Source organism: Lolium rigidum, chromosome 7 (assembly GCF_022539505.1).
Source record: "Lolium rigidum isolate FL_2022 chromosome 7, APGP_CSIRO_Lrig_0.1, whole genome shotgun sequence".
NCBI classification, from domain to species: Eukaryota; Viridiplantae; Streptophyta; class Magnoliopsida; order Poales; family Poaceae; genus Lolium; species Lolium rigidum.
The window spans coordinates 298,620,610-298,633,346 of record NC_061514.1 but is presented as its reverse complement, the minus strand read 5'-3'; the positions used below and the strand labels follow the sequence as shown (position 1 = coordinate 298,633,346).

The window sequence follows — 12,737 nt, the reverse complement described above, 5'->3', positions numbered from 1 at the left end:
TTAAATCTGAACAATCCTGCAACTTCAGATTTAAAGAGCAAATCCAAATATATTTGTCAACCAATAATTCAACCACAAGCACTAATTTGGCCAATAAAATAAATAGCCAAATTACACCATCAACACATCCAACACACAACCAACCTAGAAAACACAAGGTATCAAGGGTGGGGCAACCCATCATGCACAAGTGTGCCAAATATTGGCCCCATACAAGGTGGTTACATCTTTTTCAGGGCATGGTAGACCCATTTTGACCCTAAAACCCTGGTTTCGGGTGTTCCCAACCATGGGATCACCAAGCACCACACAACCAACCCACAAAAACCAAGGTAGAAAGGGTGGGGCACCCCACCATGCACAATTGTGCCTGATATTGGTCCTATCCAAGGTGGTTAGATCTATATTAGGCTATGGTAGACCCATTTTGACCCTAAAACCCTAGTATCGGAACCACCCCGGCATGGAGCATCCACTAGTAATTCAAAAATATTCAAAATGAAAAAAAAACCCTTCACATTCCATCTTTGTTGGTGTTACAGACCATGTGTGCCAAATTTGAGGTGATTTGGAGGATGTCGAAAAAATCACTTGCTTCAAATATGGGCCTAAAGTTGGATCAAACGGTTCGTCGTAGAGCAAGTGATTTTTTTCGACCATCTCTAATTAATCCTATTTTTTTAATATTCTCCCATGCATGTAATATAAAGAATTATTCGAAAAAAACTAAAAAAATAAAGTTTACAATTTTATATCAATCACTGTACTTTCAAGTATTTTGATAAAGGATAATTCAAAAACAAATTAATGAAAACATACAAGGTTGGGTTGAGCTGCCAAACTTCAATGCATTTTTTTACATTTTCTGAATATGAACTTTTTACAAATTTGAATTTTAAAATTCATATATGAAATATCAGATGCAAATAACAGATGAAATTGCTACTCTGTTTTATTCTCATGACATTGGTGCTTGCTATTCTCATCACATAGCTGCTTGCTATTCATTCATGTAACTTCTCTACTATGTTTTTTAAACTATTGACAACATTATGACAGAGATCAAATTGGTACAGAATTAATTATTACTGAACTAGCATTTTGTCAAACAAGTAAAATTTTAGAAGTACCATTTCCTTGCAAACAAGATAATATTTATGGACTACCATTTTTCAAACATAACATGTATGGTAAATAAAAAGGCTGACAATACTTTCTAGGCATCCATAACTTCACTTATCTTATAACAAAGTGAAGCATCAGCAAAAGCAAACACAATGTGCTACATACCACGTAGCACACTGGTACAGTTCATACATAGCTAGAGTTCTAGATGGTTACCCCGCCATAACAGAAGGTGCACACATAAACTAGTAGTTCTTCATAACATACATAACTTAACATCATCATAACTACTGATGATGTACTGGTTCACTAACTTTCTGAGACATTTAGTCAATCCTGACCATAGTACTCCAGTACTTTGGCCAGGGCAGCATGGTTCGCCTTGTCGTGGCGGTCCTTCGGCATAACTGTCTTCACATGGGCTACAAGTCCTTCCCGCATACCATCCCTAGGAACCTGCTTGAAGGGATGGAACTTGCAGTAGTACTTCCCATCATTTTTCATGTAAGCACTTACTCCCTCCTCCCAGATCTTCTCCTCCACCTTCTTCTCGTACGACAGCTCATTGTACTTGGTGACTTCAGCATCAGAGGAAGCATCTGATGAAGTTGAGTTGTACTGCAAATCAAAATATCACAATCATGCATCACAACTATTGTACAACAATGAGGTCAATAATGTTGTCAACCATGCACAATCAATATTCAGAAAATTAGCTTACCGACATGGCGTCCTCGGACTCGATCTCGCGGGAAGAGTGGGAAGAGTACTCCGAGTCATCCAACTCCTCATACTTCCTCTTGCGGACAGAGGAGGTCTCACCAACCTGATAAGAACAAATATTAAAACAATGTTCATATATACAGATTTCACATTGCCTAATTTAAAGAAAATAAGTGGGAAAACTAATCAAATAATAAACTCAATGATGCATTGTTGTAAATTAAATAGCACATAATTTGCAATTAATTGTACAATGATTATCAAATGGATAATGCTAGTACAATTACTTTGGAAACTAATAACTCTGCATAATTACAATTTATAGTACCATATACATGTGATATCATTCCATTTCAATTAATATACTAGTATGGAGCAAATTATTATGTCAATCTAAATTGCAATCATAACAACATTACACATATAGTAAAAATTCTTATTGCAATCTTACTGCAATCATTACAATCATAGACCATTGTCAAATATTAGGTACACATGCTATTATTCAGAGTGCAGTGATGTACAATTATAGTAACTACATATACTAATTGATGAAACTGAAGATAACCTGTGAGTGCAAAGTATTTTTTACAAAAGAAATGCCGTGAACAAATTTTATGTCACTGCCATAATTATTTGGAAAAAAATCTTAAGCAGCCTCTTGAAGCAATGCATGGAACATACTACTTCAGCAGCCTTGCAATGATGCTACTACTAACAAACAGATTATGCAAACAAACAGAACATGGACTCTTTGGATAAGAGAATGAAGGCCAATCTCAACAAATTGTGCAAATTGTGCAAATTGTGCAAAGATTACTTCAGCAGCCTTACAATGATTACCAACAAATAAATGTTAGGCAAATAAATGTAGAACATGAACTCTTTGGATAAGAGAATGAAGGCTACTTTCCACAATAATGAAACAACTGACCAATCGCAGCTTTTTTGTAATATATTTGATAATTCAAGAACCACAGCTGAAGTTATTGAGCTTTATTTAATAAAAAAAACTATGTTGATTACTAACATATGAAGTTGTCATAATATTTGTTGATTACTCCAACATAATAGCACTTGCATTTATTAAAATATTGCAGTGCAGAAACTGAATAAAGCATTGCAACACTTGATTCTTCACATTCGTTAGCTTCACACTATTGCAGGGTTAATTGGTAGAACATATACATTCCTATATCATACATTATCAGTCTTAATTAATTTAGCATTTCACATGCAACTAAAAACCCCCATAGCTACGAATGCATACGGATGCCAAACCAGATAAAAAAAACCCCATCCCAATAGACACAAACACTAGCCCAATCTGCTAGATCCATCTGGTCCAGTTCAATCAAACCCTAATCAGAAAACCTACGATTCATCTCTTGTTTGGTTTGATCTAACCCTAATCACCACCAGAGAAGGGCAAAGAAGATGAGAAGTTGAGCGGATAACACATACCAGAGTGTCTTCCGCCTTCGGCTGCACATTCAGATCCGGCAAGGTAGCGCCGCCGACTCCCTGCTCCTCCTGATCCACCGCCGTCAGCACCAAGCCGCTGCCCGACGCGCCCGCACCACGATGGCTCCCTCCGCACGGCACCACATCTGCCTCCGACACGCCGGTGTTCTTGACCAACGCAGCTGCGGCCGCCCGCGAGGTGGAGCTCCTACCCTCCATCGGCCTCTGATTCGAGGAAAATGTGTAGAGCAGAAGAAGATTCGAGAAGAAATGGCAGTGGCAAAGGAGCGGAGAAGACGAAGTGGCCGAGGGAGGAGGGTTTTCTCCATTCCCGATTTGGGGGGAAATGGCGGGGCGAGGGAGGCGGAGCAGCCCACGACGTTTTTATATGTCCCTTCCACTTCGGTACACGCACGTGACCAAGTACGTAGACGAGGGTACACGGAATACGTATAACACAATCGTGGGCCATACGGGCCTATACCGGGCCTATACGTATCTGTCAGAAACGTGTAATTACGAAACTACCCCTGAATCCGAACAGGTATCGCACAATCTCAGCCGTTGTTGTGTTTTGACGCTTCAAGTTTTCCTCAGGGGGGGGAGCACTGGAGCATAAGTGCTCACTCTCATCACAGTTGAAAAGTTAGATGTGTAACCTACCCAGAGCTTTTGCTTATCATTCCGTGCACGTAGCATCCATCTACTAAAAAAATCAACTCAGTGTAGTAAAATCTATTTCCTGGCGGTAAACTGCCTATTGAGTCCACCAACTCTTTTCATTTCAATCTGTTTCGACGGTTTGACTTGTTGTCATATGACACACAAAAAATACTACCTTGAAGCTTTGCAGTACACATATTTTGAGAAATATTGCTTTTCCTCTAGCTTATTGTGCCCCTTTTCTCCTATGATAGTGTGTTTCCTCGAAATAGGCTTTCATCCCTCTTTATAAATAAAGCAACCACAATCATACACAGAGGTCAAAAGCAAGAAAATGTTGGGGCAAGGGCAACCTGTTCATGTTGTATTTTCCATCCAGGATTACTCCCTCCCAGGTTAGTGAGTAGTCTATATTCAGTTATTCACTGATTGACAAATACAACATGAGCTACCTTGATGAATAAATACTGGTTTCCACTTATGCTGTCATATCTGGAAGGTGAATCTCTGAAGAAGCCATGCCGTCAATCCTTGAATTTTTTATTGTAGAATTCTTTAGCATCTGTGATAACCAGATGACTTGGAAGGTTCAAACTGTGCTTAAGGCGATACTGTGTGAAAAGATTGTGGATTTGATTGTTCCAAAACATGTGAACTTCTGAAAGGGACTGCAGGAAAATCCTAGCTCACGCTGGCCTTCTTGGTTAAAGAGGGCACGGCGAGCCAGATCTGAGAAACCAACTTATATATACAGGTCCGCAAGTAAACAGGTGATCAGATGACTATTTGAAAGGTAACAGTCAGCTAGCAGGAATGAAACGGCACCAGACTTGCACAAGCTCCAGGAGCATGTAGGGAGCATTGGTTTTGTTTAGTGATCCATGTATGTAGACTACATACATCTATATAGACATGTAGTATATTCAGGTCCTGAGCCTGGCGTCTAGTTTCTTTTGTTAGGGTAGCAAGACTCAGCGCTGGCGTGGTGTACATAATTTTTTTTTTGTTACGTATATGTTGTACTGTAGAGAAAACCTATAGTTTTGTCTTGGTGAGGTGCGATGTACATTGCTTGATGTTTAGTTCACGGGCCATTCGGGGCAGAACTGAAGTCACATTAAGAAATCGAGCATTCAGCTTTAAAATTGGTAATAAAATTAGTAATAGAAACATGCAAAAGTCTTCTTATTGAAATCATTATACCTACTGGATCAAGCTGACCTTCTGTTTTACACATATAAGTACTCTCTCATCCATAATAAGTGCCCGGAATTTGTTACAAAGTTGTACTAACTCTGTACTAAATCTCCGACACTTTTTATGGATCGGAGGAGGTACTAAATATTTAGTTTACATGATCCAATACACAGAGCATTCCAATAGATTGGAAGACAATATATTTTAGAACATGGTTTGCATAAGAATGAAAACTTATCTTCTATTAACTTTGGAACGGAAAAAATTATATTTCAGCCTGTAAAATTTGTACCAATAGATTCGGCATTTGCGCCAAAAATTGAGGATTCCAATAGATTGGAAGAAATTATATTTTAAAACATGATTTGCATAAGAATGAAAACTTATCTTCTATTAACTTTGGAATGGAAGAAATTATATTCCAGACATCATGTAAAATTGGTACCAATAGATTGGGCATTTGAGCCAAAAATTGAGCAAGGCATATAGATCGACATAGATAATCTTGTTAGAGCATCCACAGCGGATGAACGATTAGCTAGGCGCTTATAGATAATACTCCCTCTGTTCCTAGATATAAGGTGTATAATTTTTGGCACGGAAATTAAGAAACCCACGTGGAGAGAAAACTACACAAGCTTTTGGCGGGATTGATCCTGGATAATTGACATGATAAAACAGAGGAGTTTCCAAAAGATAAAGAAACACATGAAAATCCCTAAAAAAAATGTCCACACAGGTTGTCCAACGCAATATACCTTAGGGCATGTACAACGGGAGGCGCTATCGCTGGGCGCCAGGATCACTTTCCTGGCTGATCGGCAGTTCAGACTTTATTTCCTAGCGCCCGTCCAGCGTCGACGCAAGATTAGACAGCGACGCTTAGCTTATTGTTTTCTCCTGTACGAGGCAAGGCTATGAGGTGAAGTGCGCAGCAGCAAGGCAGTTTTCCGTCCATGATTAGCGTCTGCCATTGGGAGCCAAGGCGCTTAGGAAATATTTTGTGTTTGTGCTTTATTTTTTTCCTCCTAAGCATCTATCTAAGCGCTCAGGGTTGTACATGCCCTTATATTTTGGAGTCTATTCTCAAAAAATTATACATCTTATATCTAGGAACGGAGGGACTAGGGAGTATAAAAATAAATTATTGAAGCGCCCAGCCACGCAACGCTTGGCTCCTGGTTGGGACGCTAACTAGCCCTGCCGGCCGCTTCCAATTTCTACGCCGCAAGCCAAAAACAAACTAGCGTCGGGCGATCTAATTTGCATCGGGCGCCAAGGATTGCACCCTGTAACTGCCAACGGAGCAGGATTCTGATCCTAGCGCCTGCTATTAAGCGCCACGTTGTGGGTGGTCTAATGTTTCATGGCACAAAATAAAAAAAAAATATTAGATTCTCCTTTGGAAAATCTAAAGCAGTCGACTGAGCAGAAAAGGGACGGCAAGTACAGGTGCAGCAAGACTTGCAGTTTATCTTTCAACAAGCAACGTACAACCAAATAACAGTTGTAGTACAACAAAGCAAACACACTTCTCGCTCAGAGAGCCTCACAGCCTGAGGGATTTATACAACTCCAAACATCCAATATGATCCACAAACTAATCATACAACTTAACAACACAACAATTACAGTAACTATCATGCTAAAAAGGCCAATATTGCAAAGACCCATCAGTTCGAGAAATACATATACATAAGTGCGAGCCTAGTGCGAGGATAGCAGATAACTGCTGATCTGATCAGCTCTGTCCGGACAGGATTCGCTGCGGTTTCTTGCAAAAATCCCGAAGCATGGGCACATTTGTATTTTGGTCTTCAGTACAATGGTGAAGATATCCATTTGAACTTCACAATGCCCTCAAAGTTTCATCACACTGCCAAACATATAGATAAACATCAGATATTTCTCACAAGATTAAACAAGGACAAGATATCACAAGAAAGTAACTGCATAAGTCAGCATTTTTAGGTTGGAGACCACCAACTGACCGCAGGTTAAAGATGGGTAGCCACAACAATAAAGTTGTTGCATAATATAATGGTAACTGCTACAAACTTCCATCTTTAATTGCAACAAAAGGTCTTTTATGCACCTAGCCTTTTATACTTTTCTATAAGAGTTTCTGTACTAAGCTGCACGCTTCTTCCAAACTTCCCATCACTTCGTAGTTTTCTTAATCATGTACTACTATATTGAACACTTCACAAAAGTGCAAATCGGACAAGGACAGGATCAAGCAAATATGGCTCCCTGGAATGGAAATTTGAGCTACAAAAGAACCCCAGTTTCGGCAAGGTCCAAGATTTCATCAGGACATGTACAATGGGCTAGCAAAGCAAAGAGTGAGCATATTGATCCTACTCGGGCATTTTTTTTCAAGAAAACGCAAAAAGCCCTTTGCATTTCATTTTCATTGAAAAGATAGAAGGTTTTAGGTTACATGCCCCCTAAGAGGGGCTACAACGCAGGTGGATATAAAAGAACAGGGTAAACTAGTGAACATCCCAGGTCTGCGGTAAGATCATGCGACGACCTTGCGCTCCTGCCCTTGCCCATAGGGCAGCTTCCTCCTTGATGTTGTTGACGACGGTGTTGACGGAGGGCTGAGCTCCATTGAACAGTCGTTGCGATGTTTCCAAAGCATCCAGGGGATGAGCAGGGCGACAGAGGCCAGTCCCTTGAGGCTGGGCGTTGGGGAGCTCCGTCTTGCTCGATGCCACCAGAACTGGAGCGTGTCGTCGCGTTCCGGAGGGTTGCAGGTAGTGCGCATCCAAGCAAGGACCTCGAACCAAACCTGCTGAGAGAAGCAGCAGCCTGTCAAGAGGTGTTGCATGGTTTCCATCCCCTGGTCGCAGAGAAGGCAGCGAGGGTGGTGTTGGAGTGCTCGGCGTTGCAGGCACGCGGCCGTCCAACACCTGTCCAGGTTGGCTAGCCAGTGGAAGAATTTGACACGCTGCGGGGCCCAGGTGAGCTTTCAAGCGCTGCCGCGGGTCGATCCTTGGAACATGGCGTTGTAGCAGGATTTGGCGGAGTAGACGCTGTTGCCGCTCCACTTCCAAGCGAGGGTGTCGGCCTGGTTCGACAGCTGCATGGGCTCGAGCTGATGCCAGAGCAAGAGGTTGTTATGTTGATTTGTCCCAGCCAATAATGATATAAGAAGTTGCATGCAGATCTTTGTAATTTCTAATGAAACTGCAGGAACAAATAAAAAATTACAAAGGGAAAACAAGGAAGCCGAGATTTATATATACCTGCACAATATTCTGTCACCGAATAATTACAGTAGGTATTGTTGCAAGCTTCTCAAAGTAATGTCCGTTCCTATTTCTTGATTGCCTGGAAAACTCTGGGTGGCACCCAATAATATTAAGTGTTTCTAGTGAGGATGGAAGACCACACGCTGGTAAAGATTGGAGCTCTGAGCAATAAGATATTCTCAGCACTTTGAGAGATGATAGGCTCTTAAAGTTCAACGGAAATGAACTTGCTGTTACTTTAGGACACCTCTCGATCACCAGATACTTTAACGAATCCAAAGACTGCAGTGACAAGATAGATTGAAGCAAACAACAGTTACGTATGGACAACTCGGTGAGCATTGTGCTAAACTTGAGTGTTTCCGATGCTGGAAGAGATGTTATGTTAGGCAGGTCTATTATCTCCAACGAGCACAGACAAGGCAGAGCCTGGAGAAACCTACTAAAATTCTGGTCCGTAACATTGCACCGAGAAAGCTGGATCCTTTGTAGAGAAACAAAGGACCCGGTTTCTTCAGTAGCAACGATTTCTTCAGCACCACTTATATTTAAGGCTGCAATGGCTTCTATGTGCTGTTTACTGAGTAGCCCGTTGAAGTCAAGAGAAGTTGTGAATACATCCAGCTGGAACTTCTCTGAAGTTGAAGAAAAAGAGGCAAGCCTCATATATGGTACTAATCGTGTACGCTCAATGGTAATTTCACGAGTAGCTGGAAAGAATGGAGGAATTTTGACCAATTCTGGACAATCCATTATAGCTAATCTTTCAAGGCATGGAAATGACTCTCGGTCTGCTATTCCAGACCAGTCATGCAACCTTGGGAAATCATCAAATTCAAGGAATCTTAGGGATGGAAATGCCACATCACCAGTGCCATAAAACTCATGCCCAATTCGGTCAACTGCACACAGCTCCTTCATGTGCAGGTATCTGAGTGACCCCAAATGCCCCAGTGGAGGAAGCATGGCCAAACTCCTGCAATTTGTAAGGTGCAAGGTACTAAGCTGCTGCAATGACTGTAGCCACCTGGGAGTTTCCGTGCCACAGTACCTTCTAACATTTAGTACCTTTATGCCTTGGTGCGGCTGTAGGCCTTCAAGCACCTTTCTATCAGAAGGTGGGGATTTATTTCTACTAGCGGAGCTCCATTCCAAATTCAGAGAACTAAGATTTGATTTCTTATTCAACTCAGCTTTACAGGCTTCTTCATAGCTTGAAACATTTTCTAGATTTTTTATTTTGAGCAACCCGTGGAGACCGTTGATGTTCATCAACTCTTCTAATTTATGCCCTTCCCTCTTCTCAACATGGAGCTCAAGTGATCCCTGAAGGTTAGCTAGCTGACCAATGCCCGTCAATCCAGCAATATACTTTGTTTCAACAAGAAGGTGGCGCAAATTGACAAGCATAGTAATGCTTGCAGGAAGCTTATCAAGGGAACATTTCCCAGTGAAGCATAATGTTTGCAGATTCAGGAGCTTGCCAATCGACTCAGGAAGCCTCTGGATGGAGCCATGGAGAGATAGGTAACGGAGGTGCAGTAAGTCAACAATGCATTGGGGCAACTCTTCTAATTTAAAACCACTGAGATCAAGAACACGCAAACGTTTTGTCTTCTCCAGGAGACATTTTAAGTTCACAGCAAAATCCTCTTGGAAGCAACTGAAGGAGAACGGAAGTGATGGCTGGATTAACAAGGTGCGCAGATTTTCGAGCGCGGAGAAGTTTGTAAGATCAGATATACTATTCACACTGACTGACAGATGGCAAACAGTCGACGGGATGTCAGAGTTCATGCCATCCTCAATACGGAAGCAGTCCACTGCAGCAACAGACTTTGCAAGATCATGGAGTAAGTCGTGCACAAAATAGCAGGTCTTGGGTCCAAGCTTGAGTTCCTGGAAGAATGAGCGTGAAAGGAGCTGATCAAAATATTCTCTAGCTATGTCTTCCAGCCTTCTCTCATCCCCGTCTTGCGGTTCAATAAAACCCTCGGCAATCCAAAGCCAGGACAAGTGAGCTGGATCAAACTTATAGCCTGGTGCAAATAAACTGCAGTATGTGAAGCACCGCTTGAGGTGTACGGGCAGGTACATATAGCTCAAGCGTAGGACAAGGGAAATATTGTTGTCTTGTAATCCTTTTTCCATGATATTCATCCACTGACTTTTGCTCCTTGTATCTCCCAGCAAACCTCCCAGCAGCTTGGCAGCCAAAGGCGATCCATTGATTCTTGCAACAATTTGCTTCCCGATCAGCTCGAGGTCTGGATGGACATCATCGCTATCACTCGGAAAAGCATGTACCTTGAGCAGGGCCCAGCAATCGTCGCTATTTAGCGGATGCAGGGTGTGCAGCTGCGATGTGCCGACGGTACGAGGCATGGTGTCCGTGCGGGAAGTCACCAGGATTCTGCTACCAATATCTGCAGACCGTAGAGGAGCAAGCATGTCCAGCCAGATATCATCGGTGATGTTGTTCCATACATCATCGAGAACAATCAGGTACCTCTTGGATGTAACTAACTGGCGGAGCTCGGACTGAAGCATTTGAACATCCACCATCGTGTCAGCAGAGCCATCCCAAGATGGCTGGGCCGAGCTTAGGATCTCGGCTGCGAGCTTCATTAGGTCGAATCTACTGGAAACAGAGACCCAGCATCTTACATCAAAATGCTGCCTGACTTGTGCATCGTCAAAGACCATCTTGGCGAGTGTTGTCTTCCCAATTCCTCCTGTGCCAACAATAGAGACTGTCATGTCAGGTGCAGCAACCTTGCCGCCGCGGATGAGCATCTGCACTATTTCATCCCTCTCCTTGTCGCGGCCAAATACCTTAGGCTGAAGGATTTCCCTGGCCAAATCAGGGGAAGGTGGCAGCGGAAGCGAAGTGGACGATGGGCCTGCGCCGTTCTGTAGCAGATGGCCAATCCTGCGAGTTTCTTGATTCACAACTTTGATGTCCCTCATGATCTTGTGTGGTGGTTTCGTGGCGAGCAGCCCAAGCAGGCGGTTCCAGCAATACCATAGAGCGGGAAGCAGCTTGAATTGGTGGCTGAGAGTCTTGGCTCGCCGGGCAAGGGTGCAGCAGTGGAGTATCATATCCTGGAGGTCGTCGATGAAGTAGGTTGCATCTCTGGCCTGCAAAGCCAGAGCCTTGTCTCCGGCGCGCTGTGGCTCGGCGCCGGCGGACATGAACCAGATCTTGAGCATGTACATCTTGAGCACCTCCAGCTCGGGGCCGACGACCTTCCACCCCCAGCTCCTAGGGCCCCATTTCCCGTCGTGCGACTGGATCTGGGCGGCCAGACCCTCCATGGCCTGAGAAACCGAGTAGACCAGCTTCGGCGCCTCCGCCAGTACAGCAGGATCCAAGCCGCCAGCTGACGCTGATTCCGCCATCTCTTCCTCTTGATGATCGCCTTTTATGGGAGATTTAGGTGGGTGTACGGGGGGGCAGGGGAGGGGAGGAGAGGGAGATGGAGTTTGCTCGCGAGCTTATCTTCACGACCCCTGGTTCCAAGTCAACGAAACGATAATACTCCCTCCGATTCAGGGTGCAAGGCCTCCTAGTTTTATGTGTTTTTTATTTGATTAAAAATTAATTTAAATATATAAAGATTGTTTGTATAAAATTAGAATCATTAGAAAGTGCTTTTTAATACGAATTCAACGATACTAATTACATATAATATACTCCCTCCGTTTCAGTTTAGTTTACTAGTCCTACGCGTATTCCTAGATCGTCAATTTAACCAACTTAACATAAGATATATATTATAAAAAATATATCATTAATTTTTTTAGATTTCATACTTTATAATGGTATAATTTTGTGTTACATAATTTATATTATATAGATTAAATTGACGATCTAGCTACACGTGTGTGCCTAGTAAACTAGTAAGATATAGGAAGTAATCAAGATTTTGTTACTTAATTCTTATGATTATTTTTGTATTAAAATAGATGTGCGTCTTATTTCTTGGAACGAAGGTAGTAGTACTCTTTCCGTCCAAACGTGTTAGCTTCCCCCGTTTTTTCCGCCGGATGCCATCCTTACTTCTTTATTTTAAACACCTTTACTTAAACACCCCAATCACTCCTTGTGAACCTAGTCCCCCAATGCTTAACGTAGTAGTAACGATAGTATTAGTACGTTGCTTTCATGACTCCACTAATACGCAACACATTGCTTTCACAAGTTAACGACCTGATCAATTCTCAATGGCACATTGCTTTCACAAAGTAATGAATTATGGGGGTGTTGGGGCCGATGGTCGGAGAAGTTCTCCTAAAACTGGT

General features: G+C 42.4%; 1 protein-coding gene across 1 annotated transcript; it reads right to left on the bottom strand.

Annotated features, from left to right (window-relative positions):
* Positions 1–8,441: 8,441 nt before the first annotated feature.
* Positions 8,442–11,834, bottom strand: LOC124673042 (putative disease resistance protein RGA3). The gene has a single exon (XM_047209176.1). The coding sequence runs from the start codon at positions 11,832–11,834 to the stop codon at positions 8,442–8,444; it is 3,393 nt and encodes a 1,130-aa protein (XP_047065132.1).
* Between the last annotated feature and the right edge of the window lie 903 nt (positions 11,835–12,737).